This window comes from Panthera uncia (assembly GCF_023721935.1).
Source record: "Panthera uncia isolate 11264 chromosome A1 unlocalized genomic scaffold, Puncia_PCG_1.0 HiC_scaffold_16, whole genome shotgun sequence".
Classification (NCBI taxonomy): Eukaryota; Metazoa; Chordata; class Mammalia; order Carnivora; family Felidae; genus Panthera; species Panthera uncia.
Window position 1 is genome coordinate 68,998,149 of NW_026057576.1, and position 19,722 is coordinate 69,017,870.

The 19,722-nt window shown below is 46.7% G+C and overlaps 1 protein-coding gene and 1 pseudogene across 1 annotated transcript in view; both read right to left on the minus strand.

The window, feature by feature from the left end:
- The window catches only part of TMTC4 (transmembrane O-mannosyltransferase targeting cadherins 4), a 65,396-nt gene extending 51,553 nt beyond the window's left edge, over positions 1-13,843 (minus strand). Inside the window, exons 1-4 of the mRNA XM_049647170.1 lie at positions 13,732-13,843; positions 7,887-8,102; positions 3,298-3,413; positions 2,009-2,225 (exon numbers count right to left, since the gene is read on the minus strand). Coding sequence (XP_049503127.1) covers positions 2,009-2,225; positions 3,298-3,413; positions 7,887-8,048 — 495 coding nt within the window. The 5' untranslated portion in view covers positions 8,049-8,102; positions 13,732-13,843. The remainder of the gene's footprint in view (positions 1-2,008; positions 2,226-3,297; positions 3,414-7,886; positions 8,103-13,731) is intronic.
- LOC125934263 (uncharacterized) lies at positions 2,985-3,081 on the minus strand (annotated as a pseudogene).
- Positions 13,844-19,722: the final 5,879 nt, after the last annotated feature.

The following is a 19,722-nucleotide window of genomic DNA, read 5'->3' on the forward strand; positions in this document are numbered from 1 at the left end:
GGTGGCTCAGTCAGTTAAGCATCCGACTCTTGATTTCACTCAGGTTATGATCTCATGGTCGTGAGATCCAGTTCTGTGTCGGGCTCCATCCTGAGTGAGCGTGGAGCCTGCTTGGGATTCTCTGTCTTCCTCTCTCTCTATCCCTCTCCTGCTCTCTCTTTCAGAATAAATAAATAAACATTACCTAAAAAAAAAAAAAAAGAATGCTAATTTTTAATGATCCATAATTTTTTCTTGCAGTTTGAGTTTGAATGACTTTGATGGAATGGAGGGGTGGGGGAGATGAAGAGATTTTTCTCAAAAATTCCCTACTCTCCTATAGCTAGATTTCCCTTGGCTTCTTTTTAAATACTTCAAATGCATAATTTTAGGGTTAATATGTTCCCAGATTGCATTTACTGGGGTGTGTGTGTGTGTGTGTGTGTGTGTACATCCAGTTACACTTGCTGGCATTTCAAAATTTTCTATAAACTAACTTCTCAATATTTAAAATCAGAATTTTAGAAAAGTTTCTTTGGTTAATAACTCAAATATTTATTTTGCTTTAAGATCACACTAAATTAAATGAGGACCAAAACTGTAAATCAGTACTTCTGCCAGAAATTCCCTTTTTTCTGACCAACCCGTACACTATTTCTGGGTCCCAACAAACACTTAAGCCATAAGGAGAAATCACATGGAAGCAAATTCTAATTTGGTTACCGTTATATATAAATAGACGATAACGAATCTTTTACCACAGTTTCCAGATTGTCAGTCCTCCGAATTTGCTGAAGTAAAACATTATGATAATTTTTTTAAAAAAAGCTATGAAGTAATAAGATACTAGAAGGTTGTGATAACAACTCTACAATCCTCTTAATACCAAAGAACAAAGAGTTTAACAAAAGCAGAACACTAAATTCTGCTCAATATTTTGAAACTCACTTCAAGACGCTCAGTGTATTCAGTTAAGTGTGGGGGTTTAAATACACACGAAATGTAGAAATCTATTGCAGAGAAGTAATAAGGAACATGTAGTATTTTACACGCAGGTACTTCATTACACAGAATGAATGGCTAAAATCAAATCTTTTACCTCAAGCACACATGCAGATTTTTATTTTCAAAGGGATCTGTGGTGGGCAGGGGTAGGGTGGCTCCTAAAATCCCCATACATCTGGGTAAATCCCAACACAGTTTGTACCGAATATATCCAGCAGCAGCTCCACGGAATACAGGTGTGGCCCACAGGACAGCAGGTTACGGCCCTGTTAGGAGCTGCCCCGTCACCTGGGCCAAGCCCTTCAGTGGGAGAATAATCCAGGTAGTGAAGAGTGGGGGGTGGAGGGGGGTGCAAAGCAGGTGAGGAAAGCTCCTGACCAATCCCAGCAGAGATTTCCAGCACAACTCCAAGTGTGCCCTCATGCCCTCAGTGTGAGCCTGCGACACCAGGTTTCAAGTTCCACCCCGACATCTGCCAGCTATGTGGTGGACCTGAGGAAGATGTGTTATTTGTCTTCCCAGGCCATTCCTCTGCTGTAAAGTGGCCCATCCACTCTCCCAGCAGTTCCGTTACAATTACATTAAGCACAAAAAAGTATTTTGAAAATGAGACAGTTCTCGGTGAAGACAGGAAAACTGCGTCTGACCCTTTGCTGAAGACGAGTTCTTAGCTTCTGACCTTCAGACCCCCAAACCAGGTGTCTATTCAATATTTAAATATTCAACACCTACATATTCAACATTTACCCTTTACAGTGTAGTCATATAGAGGAAACAGAAAGTATCACCAAAGATCACACCATGATTACGAAGTCTTTGCCCACCTGGGACTCTGCATCTTTCCTAAGAGAGAAAGACCTGTCGGACCTACAGAGTCATTTCAAGCATCTGGCAGCGTTTAGCACCATATACTTTCTACAGCAATAAGACCATTCAAGGGCAGCCTACTTTAGGGAATGAGCCAACGTATGAAAGGCTCCTTGTCCTGACACAAGTACAGAGGCCACGGACAGACACTACTTACACACTCAGTGTGTACCGGATGTGCGGCGAACAGCAGAGCGGCCAACAGGGAGGATCTGGGGGCCAGGTTCAACCGCCGGCCTCTACTGCTGTACTGCAGGCCGCCAAACAGCACGGAGAAGACGTCCACCATGAGGACAGAGATGCCGCCGTGCAGGAGGATGTTGACCACGTGGAAACTCATGGGGTAGAAGCCTCCGGACAAATAGTAGTTAATCCTGTAGTGAGCAAAAGGGGTTCATACCAGGTGCGCAGAAGTGTGCAAAATAAAATGCAAAGCATCTGAAGGAAGAAGGCTGGTGAGTGACAGTGTTAAAGGGAGGAGATGTAGAAATGGCAAGAACATAACTAACTACTGGGGGAAAAAGAGCAGATAAGAGCATGTCAGACAAGTGTGGCAGAAAACACGTGGAGAGGAAAAGCAGAAGGAAAGCTAGACAATTTCTTAAGCCCAAAAAGGCAAGATTGCCTCCCAAGATGATATGACACAGCACACCTTACTCTTGGCTACCCCACAGGGACCTGGATTGAAGACAGTCACATAACTTGCTTATCCAAAAAACAAAAAGTACTCCTTGGTAGTTCGTCCACCAGCTTTCTGTCCAACAAAACACATTCTCATCCGTCCAACAAAACACATTTCTGACTGCTTTTCAGTTACCAGCAGTTCTAATTCATCATTTCTGTGCTTCTGAGAGATCTGTACATAAGTACTGAATGCACCTGAAACAGCTATGAATGGGAACTTTGGGGAGGTGAACACATCTATTCAATGCAGATGGGGAGGTGGGGGAGGGTGCTTTTAGCTTTATTTTGTATTTGCATATTGACTTGGTAACAGCAGGAAGATTTTTACCTTGTTATTATCATTTTTACAGTGGAAAAAACCCCACAATTTCCTTAGACGCCACGTGTTGCCTTGACTCACATGGTTTCTCCAGTGGTAACCAGCAAAGGTCCAATCTCCAACAAACGTGCAAAATGTGGAACGTTTCGCTAATTTGCACATCACCCTCGCACAGGGGCCACGTTCATCTTCCCTGCATCCTTCCACTTTTAGGATCTGTCCTGGACGAGCGAGCCCTGGAGTCGTGGTTCCTCAGGCTCGTTCTCCCCACGTTGCTGGGACCTACCCCTAACAGCTGGAATTAGCATGTACTCCTCGGAGACCCATATGGGTGAGTGGTCTGTTCTTCCCCAGGATCCACCGGCTCCACTCGCCCACACCGGGAGCCTTGTCACACAGAACCTGGCACAGCCTCCTACGCAGCCCACACTGTCATACCTCACCTGAAAGTCAGGACGGTCAGAGGGCGGTAGGACTTGTGGCTGGTGTTGCTGCTCAGCCTACTGCCCCAGAAGTCATGATGCCACAGGTCCCCAAGGGGCGTTTCTGCTCGGAGGTCCTGCAGGGACACAGTAGAGGGCATTCAGGACCCTCTCTCACCCTGTGTTTAAGCCCTCACCAGGAGCTCTTCCTTAGAGCTGCTCATTCCCCTTTGGTCCATCTCTTCCATTAGCCCTGAGCCAAGCCGCTGCCACCTCTCACCGAGGATACGGCCAGGCCTCCCTCCAGCACGTTCTCCCGGCTAATCTCTCCAACCTGCAAATTGGGTCACCCACTCCACCTTGCTTAAAACACCCAGATGGCTCCCCCACCCCCAGGACAAAGCCGACGTCCTGATGTGGGTACCACAGCCCAGGGTGCTCTGGCTCCCGCCGAGCTCTGCCTGCTCATCTCGTGGACTCTGACCTTTGTCCGGTCCCCACACAGCACCTGCTGCCACCCTTCCCCAAGGATTTGCACACGTAGGTGTCCACCAGACAGTTACCCCTCAGCTCCTCACAGCCCAGCATCTCCTGCCGTTCACGTTTGGCCAGCAGGCTATGACCTTCCTCAGCTGATGCAATTCTCCTTCCATGGGCCTCAGGGCATCTCACACCTGTCCTCACAGTGCCTGGTACCCTGGCGGTTTATCATCTCTAACTACCATCTGTCTGCCCCACTGGACTGGGGGTGAGGCCCCGGGGCCACATCATGTGGGTGGGGAGTATACAGAAAGTGCTTAATCCATGTTGAATAAACTAATGCCTCTTTCATACTCAATACAGAAGGCAATTTTCCTAAAACATCTCAGTTAAAATTTGACTGGATAAGCATATATTGTCTATTTTTGAATCCTAGCTAAACAGGAAGAAAAATGAAAGAAAAAACAACTTCCATCTAATTTTTAAAGATAAAAATCACTAATTATTAAAAAACGACATCTATTTTACTATTAAGGTAATTTAATTTGGTCCTGTGCTACAGACGCTTAAAAATGCATATTTAAAAAATATACATTCATTTATTTTGGGGAGCACACAAGCAGGGAAGGGGCAGAGTGAGGAAGACAGAGGATCCAAAGCAGGCTCTGCACTGACAGGTGGACAGCAGCAAGCCCGACGTGGGGCTTGAACTCATGAACTGTGAGATCACGACCTGAGCCCAAATCAGACACTCAACCAACTGAGCCACCACCCAGGTGCCCTGAAAAATGCATCTTTTTAAGAAACATTTAAATGTAGAACTAGATTGTTTAAACCGTGTCTGACAAGAAGAGAGACAGACAAGGCATTGCAGAATAAGCAATAAAAGCAAATACTAATTTTCTCTTCAAAGCATAACAAACATGGGAATATTTTAGGGACTAGAAATTATGACATGCTAAGCACCCCTAAGTGTATCAGTCCAGACTCTTCCCTGCAGTGACCAGATTAGCACTGATTAACATAAACAAAAAAGAATGCTTTAAAGGAGACTGCAAGGCTCACGGACACCCAGGGGGGCTCCCAGGTTTGGGGCTCTGCAGCCAGAAGCACGCCCACAAATCACACCGCTAGACACTTTGTGGGGGAGAGGGGGCTGCCTGGCTGCCTCCAGACCTCGGCCTCTTGTGTGATTAGCTCCTGACTCCAGTAGGTGGGTGCACCTGAGAAGAGACCCTCTGCCCACGTCTGCATCCAACCTGGACAGTCCCTGCAGCTTCTAACAACCAAGGTGGGGAAAGCCTCAAGCAGAAATGTGTCAAATCATGGCTGGGACAAAGAAGCAAGCAGTGTCCATGGCACACGGGGACTTCAGTAAGTACTCACTACTTAAGTGCTTACTGATCAAAGGGAAAGGGCTTGAAGATGTGCGACAGAGGCAAAGTTGGTCACCTGATATCCACTTTGTGGGTGAATTTCACTTCATTGGGTATTGGCTTCAGAGACCTTGAGCATACTGACCCCTCTTCTAACAGTCAGTCCGGTATTTCATGAAGGTCTTGCAAACTACCCACAAATCTGGTTTACTCAGTGACAAAACTGGAAGCCCATCTTCTTCTGCACTGTCCCAGAAGTACCTGCTCACTTGTGAAGGAGCTGGGTGGAGGATCTTTCCCTCCATTTGAGCAGAAAATGAACACCAACAAAGCTCTAAATATTTGATTAGGTGTAGCCTACACATAGCAGGGCGCGCTGCAGGAAGAAAGGTCCATTTCTCTTCACAATGATTTATGGAAAAGACGTGTGTCTGAAATTCCTGCTAACTCCACTGTCTCAAAGAAAACCATCATCTCAATGAAAAAAGGCAACTCAACACTACAAGGAAGCATCTGGAAAACAGTCTTTAACACCAATAAAACCCAGGAACAGCCTGTTTCACATTACTGTGGGCACAGTGCCAATGAACAGAGCGGAGCCTTTCATTAAACAGGAAAGGAAAAAAGGAGGGCTAGCAAGTTAACAAAGGAGCACAGTGTGATGCTCTAGAAAACACTGCCAAGACAATGTGCAGCAGGGCCACAAAATGGCTTCATCGGCCTTACCCCACACGGAGGGAAGAATTATAACCGCGTCCCAGGCCATCCCGCATACAACAGGGCTTGCGCTTTCCCCTGCCTTGTTCATCAAAGTTCTTCCACGTAAGGTTTTTTTCTTTTTAATTTTTAAATGTTATTTACTTTTTAATTTTTTAATGTTTATTTATTTTTGAGACAGAGAGTGCGCGTGAGCAAGAGCGGGGGAGGGGCACAGAGAAGGAGACAGAGGATCCAAAGTGGGCTCTGCACTGACAGCAGAAAGCCCGATGTGGGGCTCGAACTCACGAACCATGAGATCATGACCTGAGCTGAAGTCAGACATTTAACTGACAAGTCACCAAGGTGCCCCCTTCGAGATAATGATCTAAGCGAACACTTTATGTATCTTCCACTTTATAAAAGTGGAAGAGTGAAGAAACTCTTAATGAAATGAAGAACGGGCTTTAAAAACTAAGTCATGTTCTCCTTTCCTTGTTAGCAAAGCAATCCTGCAGCTATAAAACCACCCATGTGATGTAGTTGCTAGGAGCTACTACTTTTTTCTTTTAAGCGTGGTTTAAAAAGAAACAAACATCTACAGTAACTGCTGGGTGAACTTGAGGAAACTTATAAGTGAAGAACCTGAATTAAAAACAAACATTGGGGCACCAGGGTGGCTCAGTGGGTCTGGCATCTGACTCTTGATTTTGGCTCAGGTCATGATCTCACGGTTTGTGAGCTCAAGCTCCGCGTTGGGCTCTGTGCTGACAGGGCAGAGCCTGCTTGGGGTTCTTTGCCCCCCCCCCGCCCCTCCCCCACTCATGCTTGCTCATGTACATGCTCTCTCTCTCTCTCTCTCAAAATAAATAAAATTTAAAAAAAACTAAACATCAAGGTTGGTTGATAGTCTGCATCATAAAATAGAGAAAATCAGTACATACAAGATGTTACAAATAAAATACTTACAAAAGTCACCCCCCCTTCCAACCTCACTGTCACCATCACACATACATGTTGGTCACAGAGAATTTTTCTCAACATTTTCAATATGAAAATGAGGTTTTGCTCATTTGGGAGAATCCATGACTTCAAAATTTCAACAACAGTGTTACCGAGTTGCTACAACTGCACCGCCTGGAGAGAAATATATTAGGCTATTCCTTTGGGCTGTCTTCACTGGTGCAGACACACACGCACGAAATAACTGCTGAGTAACTGAGAGGTCACAAATCTGTGCCATTTCCGCATTTCTTCTCCTGGGCTCTCCCTGCTTCCAAGGCTCTTGTCTGATTTTCTTTTAGTTCCCTTGAATCTTTTTCTTTCCTTTCTCCAAACCTACTTCTTTCTCCCTCTCTCTAGCTAGTGAAAGACAGGCATTTTCCCTGCACTGATATAGCACCCACTGGAGAGCAAAATTGGCTGGGATTTTGCAAACTCAGCAAATTTGAGTCTCCAAACACGAAATGGGCAGAAACTGCAGCTTCCACCGACAGCACACTCCTCATTCTCCAGCGCCTGCCAGCAGGCTGTCCTGATGCTATCAGCAAAGGACAAAGAAGAAGCCAACTCCCTGCCTGCTGTTGCGAATGGAGGCAGACGGACGCACCTCTTGGCAGGTGATCAGACTCGTCCATCACTGCAGCAAGTGCATGTTGGGGTGGGGGGAGGGGGAAAACAGCTGTGGCCTAGGATTCTAGAAATCTGTCATAAAACCTGAAATACTTAGTCTGCAATGCCCTCCTTGCCTTGTAAACTGAGAGTAATGGTCTCTCTGATGTGTGTGTAGACTGGGGCCTTGGATGGGGTATGTGGTGAGGGTAAAGCCTGAGGTCAGGCAGGGGCTGGAGACCGTAAACAATAAACAATAACAATAAAAGAGGCCCTAAATCACAAAGATGCTACCTAAAAGAGACGGGAAATCTACAACACAATTGGGGCCGAGGCAAATGCTTAACCAAGGTCGAATAGAGAATTATCCAACACGAACTTAGATTACTAATGAGAAACAGGCAAATGATTAACACAAGTTTACCAAAAAGGGGTTACCATACAAACCTTATTGTTAATGATAGCTTCAGAGTCATCAAAGACAAAATCTCCATCGTAGCTGCGTGCGAAACATACAAGGGAAACAAATCCCACTACTAACTTAGCCCAGAAAGGGGCAAGCACAGAAGAGGGGATGATGTGACCCAAATCAGCGTCCAACTCGGCCATTTTGAAAACTGCTGGCTGCCAGCCTCTTGCTCTAGCATCATGCTGGTTAGAAATCTATGAGAAAAATGACACAACACAAATATCCATCAACACACAGTTAGGAAAGTTTCTGCAGTGAGTAGGAACTAGACAGTCACCTACACTGTGAGTGCATAGGATCTGGTCATTACAAACTAAGATGTGGTTTTCAGAGTCTACTGGGCAGAAGGGTCACTGGGACAGATGTAAATTCTCCTGGGCCTAACTGCAACCACCGAAACACAAGCCCTTGGGTTTCTGATACTGGATTATCTTGAGACATGCTGACTTAAGGAAATACTATACCTATCAACCCCATAAGGCAAATTGTTTTTATAGTCCTTGAACCAGTTACACCAAAGTTAAAAAAAAAAAAAAAAGTTACCAGGGTGCCTGAGTGGCTCAGTTCGTTAAGCATCCGACTTTGGCTCAGGTCATGATCTTGCGGTTCATGGGATCAAGCCCCACATTGGGCTCTGTGCTAACAGCTCAGAGCCTGGAACCTGCTTTGGATTCTGTATTTCCTCTCTCTCTGTCCCTCCCCAACTCACACACTGTCTCTCTCTCTCTCTCTCTCTCTCTCTTTTAAAAAATAAAACATTAAAAAAAATTTTTTTTTGAAGTTACATGTTGCTTCATCCAATCCAGAGAAATCAGTAAATATTCCTTGTTAAGTCTTAGCACATGGTACGTGCATGTGTGGTAGGGTATAAAACATGGTCCTGATTCTGAGAGAGCTTAGAGTCTCTCTAGAACTCAGTCACTCATGCCAGTTAGCAGAAAATCTGGCAGAGAAGAGTTTTAACACAGATGATCAGGCAGGACACATGATCGATGGCCAGCTGAGGGGTTCACACACAGACGGACGAAGGAGAGAACACTGTAGACTGACCAGTCTAGGACAATATCTTAGTCCAGAAAGAGCTGAGCCAAATCCTAAAGGAGAAGAGGGGGAAGCTATCCCAGGTAAGAATATGACCTTCAACGTTGGTGAAAGAGTCAAGTTAAAAATACCCTCTTATTTTTTAACTTTTCTTTCAAACAGGAAAAATGTTAAAGCCAGAACAGTTGGTCTCTCTGCCTTGCCATTTATTAGTTCTATGGCCTTGTCCTTTCAGAGTCTACTTCCTGTGACACTCAGCAAGGCGTAAGAGCTTTCCAGTGGTGACAGCTGCCTGAGAACCCCCTGCCTTGGAATTTGCCCAAATACAAAACTACCCTGCGAATCACATTTTATCTGTCTCTATCTCCACTATACCTCCAACAGGTGCTTTCTTTGGATTGACCAGAATCATGTTTGGCTCAAAGTGTTCAGGTTCCAATCCTGGGTAACTATGGACAAGCTACTTAACCTCTCTGGCCTCAGTTTCCTTGCCTCTAAACTGGGGATAACTGTTGTACCTAACGTGGTTGTCATTCCACAGGATAGCCACCTGAGGCGCTGAGAACTGCTGTCTGGCTTTAATGACTGCTGAGGGGAGGTTAACTATGATTACAAGCACTTTCTTTAAGAAGGGTAAAAGCACGGACACAGAATTATTTTTTAAATCCTAATATTAGTATTAATTTTTAAATACAAATATTTTGTTTATTATCTACATTAGTAAGGGCCCTGGCTCCCAGTCCTTTTGGGCGGAGGTGGAGGAGAATCCCAAACCCCTTGATTGTGAAGGCAGTTTAGATGTATTTGTCTCTAGGCCTCCAAGGGACTACCCCAGACTATGGAATCAATGAGAAGTCAGCCAAATGAGAAGTCAGGCCATCTGAGGTCACAGGCATCTTTTCTCTGGCTTTTATCTGAGTGAATGTGGAAAAAGATCCAACAGTCAATGGGACACATCATCCTATGATAACACTGTCCCTTTCCGGGTGCTGAAAAGAGGTCCAGATTTACAACCCAGAGAGGAAAGACTTTGTATCTCTCACTGCTGGTCCCTCAAGCTTCTCCACTTAATGTAATTCACTCTTAGCAAGTGCTGGTGGGAAATATCGCAGCTCCTATCTGCTGCCTTTGTCTTTTCCAATGAAAGGGTAAACCATTGGTTCAACCCAAATTATAGCTGCAAACACCATATAGGTCACCATGCAGGCCAACTGCTGTGTCTACATTTCAGCTAAAGAAACTGCTGCTAAAGAGGCACCTAGGGGGCTCAGTTGGTTAAGCGTCCAGCTCTTTGTTTTGGCTCAGGTCATGATCTCACGGTTCATGGGTCCAAGCCCTGCACTGGGCACTGCACTGACAGTGTGGAGCTTGCTTGGGATTCTCTCTCTGTCCCTCTCTTTCTGCCCCTCCCCTGCTCTGTCTCTCTCTCAAAAATAAATAAATAAAAACTTCAAAAATTTTTTTAAAATAAGAAATTGCTACTAAAAAAGCAAAGCAAAACAAAAACGATGTGAAAAAGAAATCATAAAGACCATGTAGTTAGAAAGATGGCATGACTTCACATGAAGGGAATAAAAGTGTTCTTGGATTTGGAAAATTAATGTGGAGGAAAATGCGACAGTTTTAAATGCACAACAGAGCTGGTCTTGATGTTACCTGCTATGGGCCCAAAGATCTGAATATTATTTCACAAAAGGTTGTCGTGAGGTTCCAATTCTTATAGGAAGAACACGGAAGCAAGACACATAATCTGTTCTCCTACATGAGCTGTCCTGCCCCATTTTTCATTTCAGATTATTTGGAATACAATGAATCTTTATTCATTGAATACAATGAATCTTTTTGGTACTCAGGCAATAGCAGAGATATATGGAAGGCAGACCATGGACTCAAACATCTGCGGCGCCCTGGTGGGCCAGGCCGGGACTCCTGAAGCATCACCAGGATGGTTGGGTTAATCTCAGAATGATCTCCCCCTCTTCTACTGCAGGGACCTCAGCAAGTCCTACCATTGCAAGACTTCTACTGCGGCTTCCCTCCTGAGTCTCCAAGGTTCCCGCTACTTTGCTGTCCCTGAAAATACTCCCAAATGCCCTTTTTAAATTTAAGGCATTATGGTTAATGTATACAGTGGAATGGTTCAGAAAATACTGCAGATAAGCAAATGCCATAAAATCTACAATGTGTCAGGAACCCATGCAAAGTTCTCAGAGTGCAGCACTGGGGTTAAGAGGGCGGGCTCTCCAGGCAGGCGGAGGTGGACTCACTACCTTTGAGACCTTGAGCTTCTCAGTCTTTCTAAGGCTCAAATCCTCACTGGCACAAGAGGGTACCACCGCATAACTTTGGGAGGTTGTCAGAGGATTAAAAGGAAGAATGTATGGAAACAATTACTTCCCATTCTTGTTACCATTTTGGAGAATCTAGTTCCCAGTGCTTCATCCCTGATCTCCTGTCTTGGGAACAGAGATGTTGCTATCAATTCTTTATTCCTGCAGATGGTTTTACCAGCCGAGACCAGCAGTAGCCCATCCAACTGTCCCAATGTAACTGAGAGAAGGATGTCCTTCCTTGGATGGGCCCAGGGCACTGCCTCCTTGGCCGGTGTCTGAATGTCCTGCATAAATGGCACAGTCTAATACAGTGACCCTGCTCCAACCTCCCTTCCTCCAACAGGAAAGCGGCCTTTGTTCTGATGATCCCAGCCAGGCTTGGTGCTCAAGTTAAAGAAGCCCTCCCTGAGTGAGGTGGTAAAGACAGGCTGACCTGCCCCTCCACCTCTTTTTTTGTACACAAGCCATGAAATAGGAAGGTGCACTTTCTGTTTTTCTCTTGCTAGGTCTCTAAGTACACGGTCTCATTTCTCCCCTCCAGGTGTCCTGCCTGGGAGCCCTGGCTCTGGGGTGTGGCTGGATGGTTAAGTTCACCACATGAAGTGCAAAGAAGGGAGTTTCACGGAGGTCTCAGGCTCAGTCCCAGTGGTGCTACAGCCAGTTTTTCAAGTGGTGAAACTGCTGCTCTGATCCCTATCTGACTCCTGTGCTGATTTCACACTGTTCAGAATTAACTGGCCCTAGAAGTAACTGAATTTTGGAATGAAGTAAGGCTCTTTATTCTCAATTTCTCAAAACTTCTAATATGAAGCCTCTATTTTCAGGGGGTTCAAATAAATTCATAAATCATCAATGGTCAAAAAAACAAGGACTCCACCTCCCAAAAGGAATGTCACTGAGCTGTGAACCCTAGGGACCCAGTGACAACTGACATAGCAGCCTCAGACTGCAGGAAATAGGGATGGTGAGACCAATCTAAAGGATTCGCCCTGGGACTATGAGCAGCAGTTACCTACTGCAGAATATTTTTCCACATGCATGGAAGGGCCTGCTGGCCTCTGGCCGACCTTTCTACCTCATCAGTAACAATCCATCCAAACGCAAGCTGCCCTCTGCCAGGCTGCGATGAGACAGTGCTTCTGGAAATCAGACTAAAGAACACGATCATTTGTGACCCAGCATCTGGAGATGTTAGCTGGCTGCTCCTCTCTTGGGGGCTTCAAGTTTTGGGAGCCTGTCATCTCCACCGCCCCCCACAATGCAGCGCTGAAAAAAATGCTACTCAAAGTATCTTCCTCTTGTGATCACCTTTCTGCTTTTTAATTCAGTAACAGGCGAGAGCCATGCCTGCCTACAGCAAGAAGGACTGTGTGTGTTTCGGCATTCACAGTTACACTGTCCCAGAAAGTTTCCAGCTTGCTAGCTTGTAGCCATTTCCCCCTCTAAATCAGCCGGCACCACTTCACCCCACGTCGATTTGGGGTGTGCCAGGCAAGGTCAGGCCTGCAGGGCGAGGGGACAGAGAAGGGATCCAGTCAGTCGTTACTGTAATTGTTCCTCAAGGAATTCTCCCCTTCCATCTGCTCTCCCAGAGATAACTGTGTGGGATGATTCACAGCGCGCTGGCTAGATCTCTTTTCTAACTCCTCCCTCCTTTTGTGTGTGATTAAAAAAAAAGAAAGACACACACACACACACACACACACACACACACACACACACAGCTCACAGTCAAAACATCAACACGACTAGAAGCCCCGCGGAGTTCGCAGGAGGTGAGGCGGCGGCTGCACCACCTGCTCGGCTTCCCTAAACTCCAAGCCCGCGCGGGGAAGTGGCAGCTCGTTGGCCCCGGGCGCCCGGGCCGGTGGCACGCGGTTCTCCCGTCGCTCCGCTCGGCAGCCAGCGCGGAGGAGCTGGCACTCGCGGCGCTGCAGGGGAGCCGCCTTTAACCTAGGGCAGGCGGCCAACAGGCCCGGCTGTGCCCAGCCATCGCCGGCGCCACGGCCAGCTGGCGGCCAGGAGCGGGGCTCCGCGGCCAGGTGGCCACTCCTGGGACGCACCGCAGACGCCTGGTACGCCCCGGGGGCGACGGAGCGCCCCTGCAGTTGGAGCAGGCAGGGGTGGCAGCGGTGACCGCGGCCCCGGGCGGAGGGAGCGCAGGAGCCCGGGCGCGGGCAGGAGGAGCGCGTACCCTCCACGCCGCGCCCATTGTCCCGTGTGCAGCTTACACCGGGGCGCTTGGGGCTCGCGTCCCCCGTGACTCTGGCCCCGGTCGCAGCCCAGGTCCTGGAACCAACTCCCAGCAGCACCACCGCCGGACCCGGGCCGGCCCGCGGGGCTCGGGGCGCGGCGACAGCGAAGACCCCGCGTCCGCTCCGCGCCCAACTATGCTCGTCTCGCAGCACACTCGGCCACTCGGCCCTGCAGGGGCCGCCCCACGCATTACCTGCAAGGAGCCCGAGCGGCGGCCGCATCTCCCTCCCGGGCGCGTAAACTCCGGCCGCTCTCGGCGCCCGCCCGGAGCTGGGCAGGGGGAGGGGCCGCCCGCGCCGCGCCCCCGCCCCCTGCCGCGCCCCCCTTCCTGCGCCGCGCGCCGCCCGCGCCGCCCGCACCGCCCGCAGCTCCCCCAAGCGTGCGGGCGCTCACTCTCACACTCCCGCCTCGGCCCGCCCTCTCCTCGCGGCCATTGGCTGCTCCTGTGGTCACTTTCAGGCCGCAGCTTGTTCCTCTTCAGCTCATTGGCGGAAGCGCCGGTGACGTCAGGCCAGAAGGCGCTACACGGCGGCGAAAGAGGCTCAGCGACAGAAGGCGTCGGCGGGAGAGCAGGAAGCGGAGTTCCAGGCGCGGAGGCCGGGCGGTGCCGGGGCGGGAAGGGGCGGCCCCAGCCTGGCCCCTGGAGGCGGGCCGCGTGGGCGGGGCCGCCTCCTCCAGTCCGCGGGCGCGGGAGCTTGCTCCCGGTGGGTCTCGCGCTTCTCGCACTGTGGGTGGCGCTCCGCGGTGGGACTGCAGAGTCCTTGCAGGAAAGGGAGCTGGAGGAGAACCGTCAGGGCTCTTCCTGGCAGGGAGGAGTTGTTCCAGATTTGCGTGTCTCCACATTCTGCCTGACTTCTTCCTGTCTGGGAGGAGTTGTTTCCAATTTGTAGGTTCACCAGAACTTCCTTCCAAGGCCCTGCCGCCTATTGTTTTTAACAGACCCTCTTTCTGGACTCAGGTCTTGATTCTTCACCTGGCCAAATGAGACATTCAGTCGTCCATCCATTCACCAGTAGTCACTTTGTTCTCAACTTTTAACTCCCAACCGGATTGCCACTCTGCCCTCCAGTAACTCCCATCTCAGTAGATTAATTTGTCTCTTGCCTCAAGAAAAAGAAACTTTTGGGGCGCTTGGGTGGCTCAGTGGGTTAAGCGACTGACTTCATCTCAGGTCATGATCTCGCAGTTTGTGAGTTCAAGCCCTGCGTGGGGCTCTGTGCTGACAGCTCAGAGCCTGGAGGCTACTTCAGATTCTATGTCTCCCCCTCCCCTGCTCACACTCTGTGTCTCTCTGTCTCTCAATAATAAGTAAATGTTAAAAAAAAAACAAAAAACTTTTTGCCTTTTTCACCCCCAAACCTACACACATCTTTAAAGCACGGATTCCGCCCTCCCCATTCCTCACTTCCACCTCCACCTCCACCCCCAGTATCAGAGTCCAGCCTGAGATCAATCTCTCCCTCTTGGCTGGATCCGTATCATCAGCATTTAATCAGTCCCAAGCCTTCCTTGCCCCCCACCCCCCACCTTACCCTGCCCTTCCAGCTGCCACCCTGCCCCCTCTCCTACTCTTCATAACTGAAGTTAAAAGAACTGCCCATCCCCCCCGCCCCCCCTGCCCTCCCCTTTTTAGTCTTCAACTGGCAGTGACTTCCTGGTTTCCACATTCTACTGTAACTGCATTTCCTATAGTCGTCCACAATCACTAAATCCAAAGGACACTCTCTTTTCTCATTTTACTTGGTCTCTCAGCAAAATTCTTTCTTCCTCAAAACACACTTCTTTTGGTGATAGTGGTGTGCTGCTCTCCTGTTTTCCCCCAGACTCCTTACTTTGCTCATCTGCTGCTCAATGATCTCCAGAGGGCGTATGGTTAAGGTCTCAGTCCTTCCATGCCACAATTTTTCCCTGTGTGATTTAATCCACCTCCAACTTTTCAATTGCAGACATACAACTCCAGCCCCTACTTATCTGAGCTTCAAATCCATTTATCTAGCTTCCACCTGGTTGTGTCACTAGCAATTGGGATAGAAAGCATGCTTTCACTGCTTTCTCCTCCTCAAGTCTCCCTCTAATAGTGACGGTACCACCACCTGCCCAGTATTTCCTAAACTGTGCCTTCACCCTTGGCATATAGCAAATCACCAAGATTCTACCTGCTAAATGTCTATCAAGTCTGTCCACTTCTTTCCATCTCCAAGGCCACGTATGATGCCATGCTGCTGTGCATGTGTCTTCCTAACCCACTCAACAATGTCGCACAAGCAGATTGCAATCAGCCATGGTGAGGGTATTTACACCATAGAAAAATTGACAAACATTATGAATCAGCCTAATTTGTTGTTTTGCTGATTGTCTCTAGACTTAATAAAGTACAAAAATAAATGGTGAAAAAAAATTTTAAAAGAAAGTAATGGAAAAAATGTTAATATTGCAGATTAAGCTTTAAAATGGGTTGTGCTTGGGGTGCCAGGGTGGCTCAGCTGGGTAAGTGTCTGACTTCGGCTCAGGTCATGATTTCACAGTTTGTGGGTCTGAACCCTTGTGGGCTCTGTGCAGACAGCGTGGAGCCTGGAGCCTGTCTAAAATAAATAAATAAATAAATAAATAAATAAATAAATAAATAAACAAACAAACTAAAATGGGTTGTGCTTAGTGCTAAAACTAAAAGATTTTAGTTTAATGGGTTTATTTGAACAGGGTAAGAAATAGTTTAATAGATCACATATCAGATTTAATGACAATAAGTTCTTTGGGAAAAGAGCACATTGAGATACAATCCTTTTGTGAAACCATGGTTGAATTACAAGCATTGGTTGGATACAGATACAAGGCTAGAGCAAAAATCAACAAAGATGTTCTGTGAGAATGCCCAAATGATGCTGCATGACCTGGACCATCTCCCCAAACACTCTTATGTCCCTCTCTATATGCTCTCATATTCTTATCATAAGTGTAACTAACTATTCATGTGATCACTGTATAAAGTCTGTCTCCATTATTAGACTGTGAATTCCATGGAGGCAATGGCCATGTCTGTCTTGAACACTACACCCCCTGAAGTAGCTGTGCCCCTCACAGAGCAGGCACTCAACAATGTTTCTCGAAAAGAAGTACATTTCTGAGGGGTGCCCAAGTGGCTCAGTTGGTTGAGCATCTGATTCTTGAGTTCGGTTCAGTTCATGGTTTCACAGTTCATCAGTTTGAGCCTCGCATCAGGCTCTGTGCTGACAGCAGGAAGCCTGTTTGGGATTCTCTCTCTCTCTCTCTCTCTCTCTCCCTCTCTTTCTGTCCCCTGCTCATGCTCTCTCCCTCCCTCTCTCTCTCTAAAAATAAATAAACTTAAAAAAAAAAGTACATTTCTGAAAGTCATACTGCATGTTATTAGAAACACTGGAGTTAAAATTGGAATCTCTGACTTAATCCAATGGTATTCAATTCCATAAATTGCTGTGCCAGCCATGATCAAAATGTCATCAAACTATGTGCCAAGCAAGGGGCAGGCTCTGTGGAGAATATTAAGGTGAACATGGTGCTGATTCTACCTTTCATAATCTTATGGTTTATTAAGAAGTACGAGATGTGGGGTGCCTGGGTGGCTCAGTTGGTTAAGTGTCCAACTCTTGGTTTCGGCTCAGGTCATGATCTCATGGTTCATGCTTTCGAGCCCTACATCAGACTTCAAGCTAATAGTGCAGAGCCTTCTTGGGATTCTCTCTCTCCCTCTCTCTCTGCCCCTCTCCTGTTCACTCTCTGTCTCTGTCTCTGTCTCTCTAAATAAATAAATAAATAAATACACTTAAAGAAGTATAAGATGCAGACGATACCTCCCTACTGCTAGTTCATACACAGACCCCCACCTCTTGACCCCAGTCCCTTGGACAAGGGCTCTGTGGTCATTGTCACACATAGAACACAGGTTGGTTGAGTGCTTAGTGTGTGCCAGGCACTGTGCTAAACCCTTTGCATATGTTATTTTTAAAAATTCTCACAAAAACTCTAACAAGTGAACATCATTATCCTTATCCTACAGATAAGGAAAAAGAGGAACAGAGGTCCAGAGTCAGACAGTGCATTTTTTTTTTTTTTTTAGCCAGTTCATTTCTCAGTGGAACCAAGACTAGGTATACAACTGAGGGATGTAGCTGGAAATTTAAAGAACCCTCAAGGGGCACCTGGGTGGCTCAGTCGGTTAAACATTCCAACTTTGGCTCAGGTTATGATCTCTCGGTTGGTAGATTTGAGCCTGGCTTCGGGCTCTGTGCTGACAGCTCAGAGCCTGGAGCCTGCTTCGGATTCTGTGTGTGTCTCTCTCTGCCCCTTCCCTGCTCATAACCTGTCTGTCTCTCTCTTTTTCAAAAATGAGCATCAAAAAATTTTTAAAAAATAAATAAAGAACCCTTGAAATGCCCAACAAGGTTGATATTTGGGGCTGGAAAGAACTAGAACTGAGAAGATCGTAAGTATTGCCTTCCTTTCCCCCAACCCCCCATATGTTCTCCCTTTCTCTCTTCTCAGTAGCAGATGTCAATGTTGGAGGGAGATGAACAATTTGAGTCTTTTGGAGGGAAGCTACATAATTGGTTGTGGAGCCCCTTGCCCAGCTGCCACCCTTTTGCCTCTGATTGGTAATACTCTGAGAGTTGGTGCTGCTATTCAGTGCACCTGCTGTTTTTTGATGGCACTTCTAACTGGGGTGGCAAGCAGGAAAGGAACCTTGGAGTCCCTACACTTACACTCTTCCGAGGGTCAAGGTGGACAGAAGTTGTTTGCTCCAGGGTTGGCTCATTCATCAGGGACCCAGGTTCTTTCCATCTCCTTGCTCCTGCCATCCTTGTTGGGGGTGCCATTTCAGTTGCCCTCATGGTACAAAATGGCTCCTTCAGTTCCTGGCATCTTATTTGGAATGGCAAAATCTAAAAGCAAGACAGAACCTTCTCCTGTGATGTCTGACTCTTAGGAAGGAGGAAATCTTTCCTAGAAACGGCCTACCTGAGATCCTGGCCATGTGTCCACCCCTAGATCATCTACTAGCAAGGGAAGAGAACCAATGTAGGTAGGGCTTACGTGTAATGCAGTCTTCTTTCCCTAAATCACAGGGGGTGGGGGCAGTTGGTGGGCTGGAAATTTAGAGTTTCTGTTGGGAGGAATGGATGCTGGATAGGTAGATTAGCATGTCTTACCAAATGGCATTTGGAAGAGGATGAAGTGTTAAGGGGGAGGGGATTTTACTATTAACACATGAAAGATTTTGATTTGTATGTTGAGAAGTAAGAATCAGAAGGGAAGGAGGGGTTGAAGATAAAGGAGAAAACAAAGTGATATGGATCATGGTCTTTGAAGAGCTAAAATGAAAACCTAATCCAGGGTACAGATTGAAATACTTACCTTTTTTCCTCTTAAGCTAAAGAATATTTAATAATGTCAAAATATATAAACCTTCCATTCATGTGTTGTCTAATTTTGGGGAAACATTTCCACTTGTTTTCCCAAGTTCAAGTTAGCTATCTACTCTATCCTTAAATTAACTACCTACTTTCTTTCATTTCTTCTAAATTTTCCTCTTTTCAAGAGGCCTGTGATCATCTCTGTTTTTGGAATTCCCAAATCTCACAAGAGTTGGTAAGAACTTGTGTAGGTCAATCAATATTTGCCAGCCATAGAGATTTTTTTTGTACAAATATTAAAAATGCCTTGGAAAGAACTGCTAAGCGGTTTTATTTGCTTAATCTTAAAGCATCATATTTTACATAGTATTTCCATACACTTTCATTTTCATTTTTAAAAAAATTTTTAATGTTTATTTTTGAGAGAGAGAGAGACAGAGTACGAGCAGGGGAGGGGCAGAGAGAGAGGGAGACACAGAGTCTGAAGCAGGCTCCAGGTTCTGAGCTGTCAGCACAGAGCCCAATGCAGGGCTCGAACCCATGAACCATGAGATCATGAACCGATCCAAAGTTGGAACGTTTAACTGACTGAACCACCCAGGCGCCCCTACACTTTCATTTTTAATGTGTCTCTTCAACATTAGATTTGTAATAATAAATTAAGCAAACAAGCTTGTCTAGCCAATGTAGTTATGTTTGAGTCTAAACTTTGAGGCCTATGATGTCAGAAGAGGGAATAAAAAAGTGCTTACTCTGTGTAGTACTAAGCATATAATGTATATTAATTCATTTGGTCC